General features: G+C 51.0%; 2 protein-coding genes across 5 annotated transcripts; one reads left to right on the forward strand and one right to left on the reverse strand.

Moving 5' to 3' along the window:
• The first annotated feature begins 6,775 nt into the window (after positions 1–6,775).
• Positions 6,776–12,821, forward strand: TINF2 (TERF1 interacting nuclear factor 2). Of its 2 annotated transcripts, none has more exons than XM_008269435.4 (9): positions 6,776–7,301; positions 7,442–7,546; positions 7,661–7,762; positions 7,835–7,942; positions 8,037–8,133; positions 8,479–8,941; positions 9,033–9,100; positions 9,198–9,289; positions 11,687–12,821. In XM_008269435.4, exons 1-9 carry the CDS (start codon positions 7,110–7,112, stop codon positions 11,705–11,707), a joined length of 1,248 nt encoding a protein of 415 aa, XP_008267657.2. In that variant the 5' UTR covers positions 6,776–7,109; the 3' UTR covers positions 11,708–12,821. The 2 variants fall into 2 exon arrangements, with proteins under 2 accessions (XP_008267657.2, XP_069909955.1); XM_070053854.1 differs by lacking the exon at positions 11,687–12,821 and adding an exon at positions 9,397–9,622 and having other exon boundaries at positions 6,818–7,301.
• GMPR2 (guanosine monophosphate reductase 2) lies at positions 9,659–16,453 on the reverse strand. 3 transcript variants are annotated; one of them, XM_008269436.4, is made up of 10 exons: positions 16,247–16,453; positions 15,804–16,101; positions 15,553–15,672; positions 13,397–13,480; positions 13,115–13,288; positions 12,146–12,227; positions 11,948–12,054; positions 11,717–11,759; positions 10,899–11,058; positions 9,659–10,706 (listed from the first exon to the last, which is right to left on the reverse strand). In XM_008269436.4, exons 2-10 carry the CDS (start codon positions 15,888–15,890, stop codon positions 10,517–10,519), a joined length of 1,047 nt encoding a protein of 348 aa, XP_008267658.1. In that variant the 5' UTR covers positions 15,891–16,101; positions 16,247–16,453; the 3' UTR covers positions 9,659–10,516. The 3 variants fall into 3 exon arrangements, with proteins under 3 accessions (XP_008267658.1, XP_008267659.1, XP_002718146.1); XM_008269437.4 differs by having other exon boundaries at positions 15,804–15,924; positions 16,247–16,450; XM_002718100.4 differs by having other exon boundaries at positions 15,804–15,917; positions 16,247–16,436.
• Positions 16,454–16,584: the final 131 nt, after the last annotated feature.

Consider the following 16,584-nt stretch of genomic DNA (forward strand, 5'->3'; position numbering starts at 1 on the left):
AATACATGCACACTTTTTTTCCATATGTATTTCTGTGAATTTTTTAAAGTCAACTCATCTTTGAAAACGTTTTTATTTTTATTTTATTTATTTATTTATTTATTTATTTTTTGACATGCAGAGTGGACAGTGAGAGAGACAGAGAGAAAGGTCTTCCTTTGCCGTTGGTTCACCCTCCAGTGGTCGCCGCGGCTGGCGCGCTGCGGCTGGCGCACCGCGCTGATCCAATGGCAGGAGCCAGGTGCTTCTCCTGGTCTCCCATGGGGTGCAGGGCCCAAGGACTTGGGCCAACCTCCACTGCACTCCCTGGTCACAGCAGAGAGCTGGCCTGGAAGAGGGACAACTGGGACAGAATCCGGCGCCCCAACCGGTACTAGAACCCGGTGTGCCGCCGCCGCAAGGTGGAGGATTAGCCTAGTGAGCTGTGGCACCGGCCACATTTTTATTTTTTTTAAAAAAGATTTATTATTCATTTGAATGGCAAAGCAACAGAGAGGGAGAGAGAGAGAAATAGTCCATTGTCTGGTTCGGTTCACTCCTCCAAATGGCTGCAATGGCAAGGTCTGGGCCAGACAGAACCCAGGAGGCTGGAATCCATCCGTGTCTCCCACAGGAGTGGCAGGGACCCAAGGGCTTGGGCTGTCATCTGCTGTCTTCCCAGGTGCATTAGCAGGGAGCTAACCTGGTGCTTATATGGGATGCTGGTGGTGCAGGCCACGGCTCAACCTGCTGCACCACAGTGCCAGCCCCAGAGTGGAGTTTTTCAAGATCAGGTCACGTTGCTGACCAGCTCACACCCAATCCTCTGACCCCTCCCTCGGGTTAAAGAGCAGCCATGGCCCTCCCTGAGGCTCTGACCTTCAGGGCTGCTCTTCCTTCCATTTGTCCCCTACCCCGGCTCACTGTCTCCTACCTCTCTTGGTGTTTCTTGAGCCCTTCACACCCACTCCCACCTCAGGGCCTTTGCACTTGCTGTCTTCCCTGCCTGGTACACTCTTCATCTGCACAAGTGCCCTCCTCCTCCAGTGTCACTATCTTAGTAAGGCCTTCTATCACCAACCTATTTTAAATTGCAACCTGCTTCACTCTTTATTACACTTTTCCCTCCAAAGCATCCATCCCCATCCAACAAATTAAATATGTTCACTGTTTGTTTACTGTGCTTCCCCTCCCTCAACTAACATCAACGCAGGAGCAGTGAGTGTCCTCTGATTTGTTCTTGGTCACATCCTTAGACATTAACCCATAGAAATACTTGCCAGGGGGTGAGCAGGTGTTGTGGCACAGCGGTTCAGGCTACCACTTAGGAGACCTGCGTCCCGTATAGGAGAGGCTGGGCTCAAGTCCCAGCTCTGCGCCCCGTTCCAGCTCCCTGCTAGTGTGCACCATGGAAGGCAGTGGGTTGATGGCTCAAGTACTTGCATCCCTGCCACCCATGTGGGAGACCAGGCTGGAGTTCTGAGTTTGGCCTGGCCCAGCTCCTGGCTGTTGTAGGTATTTGGGGGTGTGAGCCTGCAAACAAACAAACAAAAAAATACTGGCTAACTTCTGAGTAAAGAAGAGTGTGGGTATAGATCTACCCATAATAACCCATGTCAAATTCATGATCACTTCATAGAGGAGGCCTTTTATGCCCCCTCTGCTGATGAAGAAATGGAGGCACAGGTGTTGGGTGCTTTGAAGTCATGTACCAATTTAGAATAGAGTGGGACTGGGCGTTCTGGCTCCTCAGCCTAAGCCTGGAGTGGTCCACAGAGCTCTTTTTTTTTTTTTTTAATATTTATTTTATTTATTTGAAAGACAGAGTTACAGAGAGAGGTAGAGACAGAAAGAGAGGTCTTTCATCCGCTGGTTCACTCCCCAGATGGTTGCAACGGCCAGAGCTATGCCGATCCAAAGTCAGGAGCCAGGAGTTTCTTCCGGGTCTCCCACGTGGGTGCGGGGGCCCAAGGACCTGGACCATCTTCTACTGCTTTCCCAGGCTGTAGCAGAGAGCTGGATCAGAAGAGGAGCATCCGGGACTAGAACTGGTGCCCATATGGGATGCCGGTGCTTCAGGCCAGGGCTTTAACCCGCTGCGCACAGTGCCAGCCCCCCACAGAGCTCTTAAGTCCAACCCCAAACTGTTCTTCCCCTCATTTTCCCCACCTCAGTGTTACCATAACGACCCATTGCTCAAGCCAAAAGCACGTAAGTCACTTTTTTTTTTTTTTTTTTTTTTTGAAGGCAGAGTGGACAGTGAGAGAGAGAGAAAGGTCTTCCTTTGCCGTTGGTTCACCCTCCAATGGCCGCCGCGTGCTGTGGCCGGCACACCGCGCTGATCCGATGGCAGGAGCCAGGTACTTATCCTGGTCTCCCATAGGGTGCAGGGCCCAAGTACCTGGGCCAACCTCCACTGCACTCCCAGGCCACAGCAGAGAGCTGGCCTGGAAGAGGGGCAACCGGGACAGAATCCGGCGCCCTGACCAGGACTAGCACCCGGTGTGCCAGTGCTGCTAGGTGGAGGATTAGCCTATTAAGCTGCGGCGCCGGCCATAAGTCACTCTTCACTCGTCCCTTTTCTCCCCTCTAATATCCAAGCCATCAGCACACCCCCTCAGCTCTGCCTCTAAAACACACCAGCTTCTTTGTGCTCTCCAGCCTCACTGCTGCCCTGTGCCCTTCTGACAGGACTGCCGTAGCCCCTGGTGGCTTTCCACTCTTACCCTTGAATATTACCCACTTTCTGCACAGCCAGCACTCTTCCTAAACCATAAACCCTGCTACTCACCTCCTTCGAACCTTCCAGGGCCTTCCTGGTGCCCTTGGAATCATTCAAAATCCTACCCTGACCTCCTGGGCTCCTACAGACTCTGCCATGGTCATCTGCACTACATGCCCCTGGCTCGGGCTGCTCCAGTCAAGTGGCGCTTCCACTTCTCAAACTCTGCAACCTTGGGCCGGTGGCTTGGCATCTGCCCCTTCTGGAAGGAGCTCTCTTCCCGCAGGTCTGTGGCCAGCCCCTCCTGCCATTCAGGTCTTGGTTCAAATGTCACTTCCTCTGGGAGGCTTCCTGGGACCACCCAATTTGGTTACTTTCCCTGCCTCCCATTCTCCTTAGCACATCGCTTTGTTGAGTGTCCTCCAAAGCACAATGTTAATGTATTCATGTATTTATTGGTTCCTGTCTCCTCTCTCTCAAATGTGAGCTGCAAAGAGATGAGACTCCCACCTGTCTTGTTCACACCATGTCCCAGGGCCTAGAACGTGGCCTAGCATACCGGTGCACAGTGCATGTTTACTACTCACAAACTTAAAAGCAGCAATTTACGGGGCTGACGCTGTGGCATAGCCGGCTAAGCCTCCACCCGCAGTGCCAGCATTCCATATGGGTGCTGGTTTGTGTCCTGGCTGCCCCTCTGCTTATGGCCTGGGAAAGCAGTGGAAGATGGTCCACGTGCCTGGGCCCCTGCACCCATGGGAGACCCAAAAGAAGCTCCTGGCTCTTGGGTTTGGATCAGCCCAGCTCTGGTCATTGCGGTCATTTGGGGAGTGAACCAGCAGATGGGAGACTTTTCTCTCTGTCTGTAACTCTACCTCTCAAATAAATAAATAAAATCTTTTTAAAAAAATCTTCAAAAAGGGAATTTACAAGATGTGACTTATGTTTCTTGAGTTAATGGACTAAACAACTCTAGCGGTTGTGCTTGTTTTTTAAAAAATTATGTATTATTTATTTTATTTGTTTGAGAGGCTGAGAGACAGAGACAGACAAGAGGGGGAAAGATCTCTCTGCTGGCTCACTCCCCAAATGCCCGCAACAGCTGGAGCTGAGGCAGGTCAATCAAAGCCAGAAGCTGAGAACTCAGCCTGGGTCTTCCACATGGATGGCAGAGTTCCAGGGACTTGAGCCATCAGCTACTGCGTTACAGAGTGTGCAGCCACGGCAGGCAGCTGGGATTGAGAGTTAGAGCTGGAATTCAAACCCAAGCACTCCCAGTTGGGAAGAGGGCATCCCAGGTGGCGTCTTAACCAGTCTGCCAAACACCCAGCCCTCACTTCAGTTTTTTTTTTTTTTTTTTTTTTTTTTTTTGACAGGCAGAGTGGACAGTGAGAGAGAGAGACAGAGAGAAAGGCCTTCCTTTACCGTTGGTTCACCCTCCAATGGCCGCCGCGGCCGGCGCGCTGCGGCCGGCGCACCGCGCTGATCCGATGGCAGGAGCCAGGAGCCAGGTGCTTTTCCTGGTCTCCCATGGGGTGCAGGGCCCAAGCACCTGGGCCATCCTCCACTGCACTCCCTGGCCACAGCAGAGGGCTGGCCTGGAAGAGGGGCAACCGGGACAGAATCCGGTGCCCCGACCGGGACTAGAACCCGGTGTGCCGGCACCGCTAGGCGGAGGATTAGCCTAGTGAGCCGCGGCGCCGGCCCCTCACTTCAGTTTTAACAGCAAATGAACAAAGTCTGTCACATAGATATGACATGATTTATCTGATCTATGCTAATCATCCTGGAAATTGAATGTATCGCTATGACAAACAGCAAGGTTCTCCATGTTCAGCCATTACAAATAGAGCTATCATAATCATCTTTCAAGCTGGTAAATCTGTGTTCATTCTAACCAAAAATTGCTGTCTTCATTTTTAGTGTGTACTAACTATATTAAAACTACTGTTAACCTTTAAAAAAATAAATACTATTGATACATTTTACTTTAAAGTAAGTTCCTGGAAGATTAAATAACAATGCAACATTATCTCTTTTCTCTTGGGATTGCTACTGTGAGAGTTAAACTTTTCTTTTTTAAAGATCTATTCATTTACTTGAAAGTCAGAGTTACACAGAGAGAGAAGGAGAGGCAGAGAGAGAGAGGTCTTCGATCCACTGGTTCACTCCCCAGTTGGCTGCAACGGCCAGAGCTGCACCGATCCGAAGCCAGGAGCTTCTTCCGGGTCTCCCACGCAGGTGCAGGGCCCAAGGCCTTGGGCCATCTTCTATTCCTTTCCCAGGCCGTAGCAGAGAGCTGGATTGGAAATGGAGCAGCTGGGACTACAACTGGTGCCCATATGGGATGCTGGCACTGCAGGTGGCGGTTCGACCCACTATACCAGAACGCCGGCCCCGAGAGTCAAACTTTTCTAAAACTTTGTAATTTGCCTCGCATTCATTCATTTGGCTCTTCTCCCTTTATTTATTAGAGCTCAAAAAGGCAAAATTGGGAGCAATATTTTCCTCCAAAGAGCTGGGAAGAAATAAACACATTGAGCTCCTACTATGAGTTAAGCGCAAACCAGGGGCTCTGAGTCTCTGCTTCTGCATTTCCATTCCAGCTCCCCGCTAATGTGCCTGGGAAGGCAGAAGATGGCCCATGTGCTTGGGCGCCTGCTGCTCACCCAAATGCAGTTCCTGGCTTTGACCTAGCCCTGGCTATTGTGGCCATTTGGGGGGTGAATCAGCAGATGGAAGACCTCTCTCTGTGTCTCTCTGTTTCTCCCTCTCTCTGGCACTCTGTCTTTCAAATAAATAATTTTTTTAAAGGAAGACTGTCAGGGAAGAAATAAATGAAGGAAAAATGGAAGATAACTAGAGTTTTACACATGTGTAACTTGGGGTACTTTGGGACTAGGTGTCCCAATTTGCAGTTGAAGGTGAATCAGCTCAAGACTGCCTTGGGGTGGAGACCATTGTCTGGCAATGGAAGAGATGGCCCGAGGAAATGGCAGTGTCACTACATCCCTACAAGGTAGCCAAGGCAGGCAACTGACCCGGTCAACGGCTAAAGAGTGCGCCCCATGTGCCAAGTTCTGGGCTTCGTGATGGAAATAAGAGGGACAAGGCAAGACAATCAGCAGACAAACAAAAGTCAACCACATTAGGGGGCTGGCTTCAGCTAATCGTACAACAGAAATATGGAAAAGACCCGCGCCACGGCTCACTAGGCTAATCCTCCACCTTGCGGCGCCGGCACACCGGGTTCTAGTCCTGGTTGGGGCGCCGGATTCTGTCCCGGTTGCCCCTCTTCCAGGCCAGCTCTCTGCTGTGGCCCGGGAGTGCAGTGGAGGATGGCCCAAGTGCTTGGGCCCTGCACCTGCATGGGAGACCAGGATAAGTACCTGGGTCCTGCCTTCGGATCAGTGCGGTGCGCCGGCCGCAGGGGCCATTGGCGGGTGAACCAACGGTAAAGGAAGGCCTTTCTCTCTGTCTCTCTCTCTCACTGTCCACTCTGCCTGTCAAAAAAAAAAAAAAAAAAAAGAGAGAGAGAGAGAGAGACGGGGACCGGAAGTCTATCTACTTTTTGAATTTATTTTAGTTACAGGATACAAAAAAGACATCACAAAAACACACAAAAAAAAACAAAAACAGAAACACCACAAGAAATTATAATTCTACCATCCCGAGAAAGCCAAGCTAGCAAACGGATGCCTCTTTTTAAACTTTTATTTCTAAAAAGCGAGCGCCCTCCTCTGGTAAGAGGGGCTGTGGAATTCTGACTGGAAGCGAGAGCTCGCTGGAGAAGGCTTCGCAGACAGGAACCCTACGTATTTCAAAACGGGCGAAGCTGATGGAAGGACGTGACACGACCCCCACTTCACGGGCCAGGAAGCCGAGCCTCAGAGAAGCCAAAGGACTGTTTTTTGGCCCTGGCAAGCAGCGTAGAGGCCAGAAGGGCCCAGGATGAGCCGCCTCAGAAGGAAAACAGCTGCGACCGCAGGCCGCGCGTAGAGCCCGAGAGGCGCCGGATCTGCGGGGGCGTGGCCTTGTGACGCACGGTCACATTTCCCTCTGCCTGGCTGCCCATTGGTCCTCTCTTGTTGCCCTTTTCCAGGAAGGGCAACCAGTCCCAGAGCCGGAAGTGAGGTACCCTCAGGTTCGAGGCAACTGTGGCGTTTAAAGCTGAGCGGCTTGGTGCCGCGGGAGACGGCCTGCTCCTGCATTCGGGCTGTAGCCCGGGCTGGGAGTGGGTCCTCAGCACCCCGGCGGCCCAGACAAGAGCGCTGAGTCGCCCCGCCAAGCATCCGGACACGGCGAAGCACGGAGGGCCGCCGGAAACCCCGCCCTTAGGAGGGACCGGGCGGCCTGGCCTCGGTGGAAGGAACCCGAAGGGCCCGCCCCAGGGCGGAGACCCGCGGCCATGGACACGCCTCTGGGAGCCGGCCCCGGCACTCTGCGCTTCGCTGCGGCAGCCAGCTGGCAAGTTGTGCGCGGACGCCGCGTAGAGCATTTTCCGCGAGTACTGGAGTTTCTTCGGACCCTGCGCGCGGCCGCCCCGGGTTTGGTTCGCTACCTGCACCATGCGCGTCTGTGTATAGGCCTAAAAGCTAAGGTATTGGAGCGAATAGGACCTGGAAAGAGAATAGGAGAAAGGGTGGGGATGCAAGGTCCTGACACGACAGCTTGGGGGTGAGACCTGTTGGCAAGGGTAGCTCGCCCCCAAACGGGGAGTCTAAGTTGAGTATTGTGCAGGTGGTGGTGGAGCTGATCCTGCAGGGCCGGCCGTGGGAGCAGGTCCTGAACGCCCTGAACGACCACTTCCCAGAGTCCGGACCTGTAGTGAGGGACCCCAAAGCTGTGAGTAGCAGCCGGGACAAGCCCCAGTTCCGGGTACACTTGGTGCGACAAGAGCTGCCCCCCCTTCCAGCCCCCGGGCCCTGAGGCCTCTAACTTGGCTTCATTCCCCAACAGACAAAGCAAGATTTGAGGAAGATTTTGGAGGCGCAGGAAACTTTTTGCCAGCAGGTGAAGCAACTGTCGGAGGCCCGGGGGGATTTGGCCTCCAAGCTGCAGGTGAGACTGGCTGCTTTGGAGGCTGTTAGGCCGCTGTAAGCCGCCTCTGACCTGCTGCCTTCCCCTCTGCAGGAACTTGCACAGGAGTATGGGGAACCCTTTCTGGTGGCCATGGAAAAGCTGTTTTTTGAGTACTTGTGTCAGCTGGAAAAGGCACTGCCTCCACTGCAGGCGCAGCAGGTGTTGTCGGGGCAGATGCTCCAGGGCAGAGGGTGGGGAGGTGGTGTCACCAATGGTCATCATCATCTGCATCTCTCTCTCCCCCTGCCCACAGCTTCAGAATATACTGAATTGGCTGCAGCCTGGAATTTCTGTCACCTCCTGTCTTGCCTTGCGCCAATACAGTGAGGACATGGGGTGGACACTTTCAGGTACAAGGGCCATCTGAGGGAGCTAGGAGTTTGGGGTGTAGGGATTATCAGGGGATTAAAACATGGGCCTAAAGCAGGGGTGGGACACCGTATTTTTTCCAAGGCCATTTAAATATTTATAACATCATTCCAGGCCATACAAAATGATCAACTTAAAAATTAGTCTGCTACAGATATACTGAACCCTGAGTCCTAACTGCAGATGCCTTGGCAATGCCAGACTGAGTGACTCTGTGGACCTTATACAGCCCATGGGCCAGAAGTCCCCCACCCCTGGCCTAAAGCACAAGAAACCAGACTTATTGTTACCGTTCTCTTCGCAAGGAGTCTCATTTTCTCTTCCAGAGTGTTCTGTCGACTCACTGAACCTGACAGAGCCCGTGGAGCAGAACCCTCCTCAGCAACCAAGACCTGCAGCACTCCACACTCCTCTGCCAAAAGCCAAGCCTGGTCCATGCCTTCCTCAAGGACCAGCATCTAGGAAGCATCCAGAACCTTTAGCGGGCCATCATTTCAATCTGGCCCCTCTAGGGCGGCGAAGAATCCAGTCCCGATGGGCATCTGCCAAGGGAGGCCATAAGGAGCGCCCCACCGTCATGCTGTTTCCATTTAGGAACCTGGGCTCAGCAACCCAGGTCGGATCCAAGCCTGGAAACAGGGAAGAATGTGGGGTACTCACAGAAGATCCAGCAGGTGCCACGGGCTCAGGAACAGCTTCCAATGGGAAGTCTAAGAGTCCTTCCCACACACTGGGGAAAAGGTCTCTGAAGGAGAACCCAGACGATGTCCCTGGCTCAGAGCAAAAGGAGTGAGTGGAACAGAGATGCTTCTTCCTCTGAGGAGCACATTCTTAGCCTGCTTCCCCTTCACCCTGTCCTCTTTGCTTGTTCCCACTTCAGGAATTGCCTGGACTGCTACAGAGACCCCCTGAGACTAGCGTTATCACCACCTAGGGCCAGGAAGCCAGGTAGGGATTCTGACTCAGGACCGGACTGGGCAGTTCTTGGGAACCTTGAAGTGCGTGTTCACCAGTAGTCTGATTGGTAATGCTTTCCTTCCTGCAGTGTGTCCTCCATCTGTGTGCAGCTCCGTCATTACCATAGGGGACTTGGTTTTGGACTCCGATGAGGAAGAAAACAGCCAGAAAGACAGACAGGTGAGTAGGCAGCAGACAGCTGGGGAAGGGGGTTGGCAGAACCAGACAGACTCACATGCTCCGGAATGTAGAGGGCTTAGGGACCTCCCCACCCCGCTTCTCTACAGGAGTCTCTGGAACACTATCAGAAGACAAAGTTTGACACTTTGATCCCCACCTTCTGTGAATACTTCCCCTCTTCTGGCCCCAGCGCCATGCCTGCCCCTCCCCCTGATGCGTAGACAGCTCCAGACCCATGATAGCACTGAGATGGTCTCTGTACTCTGTCCATTTGCTGCCTCCTCAGGCCTGCAAGCCACTTAGTGGGAATGAAGTAGAAGCCTGGGTTCAGGTAACCCAACTACATTGCTAAAAAATACTGTGTCCTGCTTGATCATTAAACTTTGCATTTATTAGAACATCGTCTGGATGAGAGGGAGGGGAATAAGCCAGCATAGGGTCATTGCTTAGAAACAACCAGATTCTCCAGAGCTGGAACAATCTCTTTGCTTTTTTACTTCCATGGGAAGTGTTCAGATGTGTCCAGAAGAGCCCTTCTCAACCATGGTTGAGAGCCCAGAAGAAATGTCCTTTTGCTGTTCTGAAAAATATATATACGTCCTAACGCCAGAGTGTACTTTGTAAATTCCCACTGCTGCCAGTTATCCGGAGGTGGCACTGGAATGGAGATAACAGTGCTCCTTGTCCTTGACCCCCCGGTCAGTGCCAGCTCCACTTCCACTCTCCCTGGAGCTGCACCAAGATGCCAGCCTTATGCAGAAAGCCCAGCATCTCTGCAGTTGATGGGGTCTCTTTATTGAGGTATTTCAAATATGTCAACACTTTTGTGTTTTAGATATGCGAAGGTCCCATTTAATGAAGCTCATTAACATGTCATGATTCTGAAAGCCTGCCTCTGCCAGACCAAGGCCATATAAAACATTCATCTATCAGTCAGTGTCAGTTCTTTTTAGTAATCTTGAGGACGCTGGGTCCCCAGATTCCCATTTGATTATCTGACTTCATTTTCTCAGACTGTCTTCTTCCTTGCTTCCTCCCCAGTGTTGAGTGCCCTGGGTATTTCATGTGTGCAGAGAGAGAAGTATAGTTACCGCAGGAGCCCTCAGGAGCGAGATGCTAGGAAATGACGAGTTAATACATAGGCACAGCAGCTGGGATCGGGAAGGAGTTGATCCGGGAGGCCCCTGGTAGAGTGCCAGTGCCCTGGCGGACCAGAGGTGCTCAGGTCTAGTGCTCATCACTGAAGATAGGATTCATCTGCTGGGTGACTCGGATGAAGGTAGTTCTCCGGCTCAACTCCTTCAGCTTGGCTGCTCCCACGTAGGTACACGTTGAGCGGATCCCTCCTAAGATGTCTCGGATGGTATGTTCCACATCCCCTTTAAATGGGACTTCCACTGTCTTTCCCTCTGAGGCCCTTGGAATAGGAAAAACTAATTACTTTCTCCACCTGGATTCCCTCAGTCCAGTGATTCTCTAGCATTTAGGTCTGGTTTACCATTTTAATCCCAAGAACGACACCATCCATCTCCCAGCAGCCATGTGTTGTGCCACCACATCACATGGTCATGTTCTCCAAGCACCCTCAGCTCCTGGCCTGAACACATACCTGTATTCAGCCACGCCCCCAGCATACTTCTTCATGGCCATTTCGGAGCTCATGCCGTAGAAGAGCTTGTACTTCTTGCCATCCCTCTCGATGAGCTCACCCCCTGACTCGCTGTGCCCAGCCAGCATGCCGCCCAGCATCACGAAATCAGCCCCTGCTCCTGCCAGCATCAAGGAGGGAGACGAGAGATGAATCTGGCTAGGGTGCCACCTGGCCACACTCAAAAGCAACTCACACCAAACTCTCAGTCCTGACAATGAAGCCAGCATCTTCTTGGTTCTGTTCCCACAGTCTACACAGGCCTAGTCTGCTCTGGCTGCTACTCCTCAGTAGATCTGGTTTTCCAAGACTTTCAGAAGCACCTCTGGAGATTCCCCACTTGGCTTTTGCTCTTTCTGCTACTTTTGCCATCTTCTGGTCATTTCATTTTATTGTGCCCAGCTGAATAAGACTTGCTTCGAAGTATCCCAAGGGCAAAGATCTCCCACTTTAATGTAAGGGTTACCCAGGAAGCTATAAAAAAATGCAGGCTTGCAACCCCATTCCTTGGAGTGATTTTATGGGTAAAGCTCACCAATCTACATTGTCCAGCAGCCAGCAGATAATGCAGATGGCACTGGCCCATGAGTCCCAGTCTGCAGATCTCCCCTGCTGGCTTGCCCCAGTTGACACCCACAGGCTCTGGGTTATTAGTTCACAATATGAAAGAAAGGAAATGGCTTCCCGAGCCTTTCCCAGCCTGAGCCTATACCCTCAGACCCTCAGAAATAATTCATGCTCTTCTACAGGATCCTTCTGCGCTCTGCTAACCTCCTTACCGAAAGCCTTGGCCACATCTCCAGGACAGCTGCAGCCTCCGTCCTGCAAAGTAAGGAGCACTGTGAGGAGACAGCATGGACTTCCCAAGCCCTCTTGGCAATGTCCCAACCGTCCAGCTCAGAGCTGCCAGGGACCCGAGAGTCCTGTTCCATCTCTACTCCAGCCTCCGTATCCTGCAGGAATGCCAGTTGTGTGGCAGCCTCACACCCTGCCCTGCCCCTGGGCCTTACTGAGATGATGTGGCCTTTGAGGCCATGAGCAGCATCTGCACACTCCATCACTGCACTGAGCTGGGGATAGCCTACTCCAGTTTTCTTCCGGGTAGTACACACAGAACCTGGGATGAACACAACAAAAGATGGGAGTGAAATATCCCAAAGGTGTTTGCCACCAAAGGGCTGGAAAAGGGCACCAACAAACCAGCTTACCTGGCCCAATTCCTACTTTGATGATATCAGCCCCAGAGAGGATTAGTTCTTCCACCATCTCTCCTGTTACTACATTCCCCGCCTGAGACAGATCAAAAAGAGCATCCTTAGGGTCAGAAATGAAGGGAGGTTGCGCATTCTCCTATGTAGTATGCCTGAACCAGAGCCTTCCAACATTATTACAGGGTCAGGGTACCTAGGTCCAATGTGCTGGGCTCTATGGGGGCCTCCAGTCACTTCGAAGGGTCCTGCTTCCCATCTGTCCCCCTGCACCAAGCTGAAGTAGGGGAATTAAGTGAGCAATGTTGTTATTGCTGAAGTCCAGATGCACTTTAAGGCCTCAGTCAGCAGGGAGACACAGGGTGGCAGGGAGGAGCACTGCGTGAGGCAAAAGGAACTACTAGCCCAAACACAGAGGGGACTTATCTGTCTCCCCTTTCGCACCAAGAGGCCCCAGCATATCATGTCCTTAAATAGTTCTGTCATAGAACTTCTGGCTTCAAGGGAAAGGGGGAAGACATGGTGATGAAGGTTAAATCCCATCTGCCCAGGTGTATCTACTTTTGATGGAGAGTGCAGAGATGCACCTCAATGTGGTGAAGAAAATGAGGCCTTGTCATCACTCCCCTACACTTGTAAAAAAATAAATAAAACAGTTCCCATGTGACTCCTTTTATACCATGTCGTACATGTCCATTTCAGTGAGCAGATGTATGTGTACCACAGGGATGAACCACGTTCGATCGTGATTTGGTGAGTGATGTCAGGGACAAAGACTTATCAATTAATGGTTAGAGAAACTGTACTGACCAGTTAACACGTTTTAAGTTGGAGCTCTGAACAATCATCCGGTAACATGAGTATGTGAACTAGGAATATCATACAGCCAAGGAGAAATGAACTATAACAAAATGGCATAGCAAGAAAAGTGGAAATGGAAGGTACCAGCGGCAGGATAACAAAACGTACCATGATGGTGTGTTGGGGGAAGCGCTTCCGTACGTCCTTCACAAATTCAACGAAGTGTTCAGAGTAGCCATTGGCCACATCCAGGCAGATGTATTTCACCTGGGGAATAGCTTCCAGGATCTGTTCCAGCTGCTCAAAGTCCGAAGAGCCTGTGCCTGAGCTGGCAGCCAGATACTGTGAGAGAAATGGGGCCATTAGCTGGGTGGAGGGTGAGGGTTGGTCCCCGGGAAGCCAGATGATTCCTGAAACAGTGGGATAAGGAGTGCATAGGCCCAGTGTTACCTCAAGACAGTCGGGATTCTGGCTCGCAAACTCTTGCCACTGATCGAGCCTGTAGTGCTTATGGACGGCAGTGAAGAGGGAGAACTGGAGAAAAAGAAAACCATCGACAGAGCAAACCTGATGAGAGCTTTTCTAGAAATAGACTTCTGTACTGTTCTGAAACAGACAATGACTACAGTTCTAAAGGAAAGCAACTGGAAGCCAACAGTTGATTTGGGACTTGAGTTCAGCCATTATTCTCTCTCTAAATTCCTGAGGGTTTATTATCATAAACTAGTGCTTATCAAATTTTCCCAACAAAGTACTGAGTCATCCAGATTAGATTTTACCTATCAGCACATATACTGCCTCTGACTTTAAAGGTGACAAAGACTGTTTTAGAGCAGGGGGACAAGCACTAGATATGGAGAAAGCAGAGGGAGCCAGCATTTGTCTTTACTGACCCAGCCCCTCCTCTTCAGAGAATCTAAGACTAACTAATCTACTGTTGGTTCACTTACCAGCAGTAGCTCCAGATGCCTGCTGAAGGTAAGACCATAAGGTTAATGAGAGTAATAAAGAACCATGCTACCTGATCGTTTCTCCATCTCTACTGGAGAAAAGGACACATTTTCTTGTCCGGGACATGGACCAAGTCTACTTCATTTAGTCAGTTATGTTCAAAGATGATAATATTCTCTAAACAACAAATTGTAAACAGTATCCTAATACAGTAAGAAAGGCATTCAGGAGCCACTGTGAATGTTGGCATTTGTGCTTTAGGAGTGCAAACATGCAACAGACAAGAGACAGCAGTTGGCTGAGACACCACAAACCTTGCAACTGACAAACCCAAGGAAGTCATGTATCAGCCAGCAACAAGGCAAGTGCTATATTCACTCAAGGATCATCAGCAACACGAGCTAAATCTGGCACTGAATTCTGCTTTTGTAGCAACACTCTACCATCATGCTGATAAAGAAAAATCACTAAGACTGGCAAGCCTTGGAGATACACGGGCATAATGTGGGCATGATGAACACATTTGTTTACACACCAGGCTTTGGAAAGCTGCCTGCTTGCGGCCAACCTTTTTATTGTCTACTAAGACCTGTCTCTGTCTATAAACTCTTACCATTCAGTAATACTGAGAGCCAATCTCAATGAAGCATTAAGACCCCACCAAAGTTCACAGCATGTCTGTTAACTCTGCCATCAGACTCATGCCCCAACTCCACTGGACAGGGCAGGCAGACAACAGGCAGCAGCAGGATTCCTAAGTAGTTAGTGAATGGCAATGGGAATAAAGTAATACAACCACAAAGCTGTCAAGCTCAGAGAAATAACAGACATTCCACAAAGACACCAGTAAAAAAGGGAGATGAAGTCCTCAAAGCTAATGGAGCCACAAACAGCAGCAGAATCCGCCATCCAGGGCTATAGGGATCAACCAGCAGAGTGCATATGTCCTCAGAGTGAGCAGGTAGGTGGTGGCTATCTACCTTCTCAGCTACAAGGATAGACGGAGGTAATATTACTGACAGGAACAAGATCTTCCAGTGATCTTTTCAAAGTGAAAAACCTGTATACAAGAAAAACATTCCATTTGAGGCACATGCCAGAAACTCCCAGGGACCTAGGACTTAAAGAACAGGAAGATTCATTCATATATATATATATATATATATATGCAATATATATATATACATAAGAGACAATCAACTACTTTTCTCTAAGACATTCTAGTTAGGAATTTTTCTCTTTGTTTTTATTTTAGTTAGGAATTTTTGAACGCTCAAATTATTTTAGCTTCTGGACTAACTGAATACTTGATGTTGTGAACAGCGGTGAAACTGGAGGGATTTGTGTGACTGGAAAGGGCTGACCTGATTGGTGGGGAAAGCCTGCAAGGTGCATACACTGCTAGACAGGAAAACAAAGGGGACATTCTGTTCATATACCAAAAAATTGAGGGCAAAACTTGGCTTTGAACCTCATACTTCAGGTAGTTATTTGAGCTTGTCAGATCAAAGAGCCTTAGCACTAGAGACAATAGTAAACGGAGCATCCTGTTAATTGCCAGAGGGCTGACTGGGGATGTGGGTGGGGCTGCAAACATACCTGCAGCTAACAGGCTAACCGGACAGGATTCGGGGGAGGCTTAAGGAAAGTCCTACCTTACAGAGAACCTTGGCCATCTCAAAGGTGCCCACGGTATCCATATTGGCCGCGATGATGGGGACTCCAGTGTACATCTGCTTTGAGTTCCGAAAGGAAAAGGATCTTGTGAGATCCACCTGCAAAATATGAACGGAAAACTGAGCATTTCATGCCTCAAAAACAAACAAAATGTCTGGCATTCCGACAAATGTCAGGCAGTTTTCTTGAGCTTGGGGTCAAGAAAGAGCAAGCACAAACGCCGGCTCACCTCGCTTCGAGACTTAAGGGTGCTGCGTTTGGGCCTCAACAGGACATCCTTGAAGTCCAGTTTCACATCGTTGTCGATGTGAGGCATGGCGGAGTCCTCGGGGTAGCAACGACTCTGAGGACTGAACGGTAGGAAAAGTCACAAAGGACCTAACGCGTTGCCCCGTCGGGGCTGGCGGCAGGGTCCATTTCTTTCCTCGCTTAAGTTTGTTTAGATCGAGGTGTGATCCCTGAGGCCTGTCGGCCAGACCCATCCCGTCCCGTGGCTGCGATGGCTCTCGCGGTCTCCATTCCAGGAACTGATCGCCGGGGGGAAGAAGTGGGAAGGAGTTGTGAGCGATCCTGAGGGTGCGTTCCTTAGCCCACTACTCTTCCTTTTCCCGCCCCCTGCAAACAGCAGTTAGGAGTAAGAGGCTCGCCCGCTTCCGGAATAGGGGTACTTACTTCCTGTTGCCTTGGCCCAGGTGGCAGTTGACCAAAGGTTCCCCCTGCTTAGCAACTAGCCTCGTGCGACCCCGCGGAGCCTTGTGGGCAAGCCAGCAGGTTTCGCTAATTGACGGCGAGAACCACTGACCGAGGAATTCCAGCTTCGGCGGCGGACGCGCGGCCTCCTGGGTAACAGAGTTCGCACAGCGAGGCCGCCGTTGGACCCGCGGGGCGGGGGACTACAACTCCCAGAGTGGAACGGTGGGCTGCCCCTGGGCATGATGGGAGTGGTAGTTCGTGCCGCCCCCAGCTTTCCGCTAGCCCAAGCTCGCTGGGAACTCTCAGATTCGCGGAGG

This window comes from Oryctolagus cuniculus, chromosome 12, assembly GCF_964237555.1.
Source record: "Oryctolagus cuniculus chromosome 12, mOryCun1.1, whole genome shotgun sequence".
NCBI lineage: Eukaryota > Metazoa > Chordata > Mammalia > Lagomorpha > Leporidae > Oryctolagus > Oryctolagus cuniculus.

Excerpts from the sequence above, each read along its gene's own strand:
- TINF2 (XM_070053854.1), top strand. The coding sequence starts at position 7,110 with ATGGACACGCCTCTGGGAGCCGGCCCCGGCACTCTGCGCTTCGCTGCG. Across the intron at positions 7,302-7,441 it reads GTATAGGCCTAAAAGCTAAG|GTGGTGGTGGAGCTGATCCT; the intron begins GTATTGGAGCGA and ends AGTATTGTGCAG. Across the intron at positions 7,547-7,660 it reads TAGTGAGGGACCCCAAAGCT|ACAAAGCAAGATTTGAGGAA; the intron begins GTGAGTAGCAGC and ends ATTCCCCAACAG.
- GMPR2 (XM_008269436.4), bottom strand. The coding sequence starts at position 15,890 with ATGCCTCACATCGACAACGATGTGAAACTGGACTTCAAGGATGTCCTG. Across the intron at positions 12,228-13,114 it reads TCCCCCAACACACCATCATG|GCGGGGAATGTAGTAACAGG; the intron begins GTACGTTTTGTT and ends GATCTGTCTCAG. Across the intron at positions 12,055-12,145 it reads CAAAGTAGGAATTGGGCCAG|GTTCTGTGTGTACTACCCGG; the intron begins GTAAGCTGGTTT and ends TGTTCATCCCAG.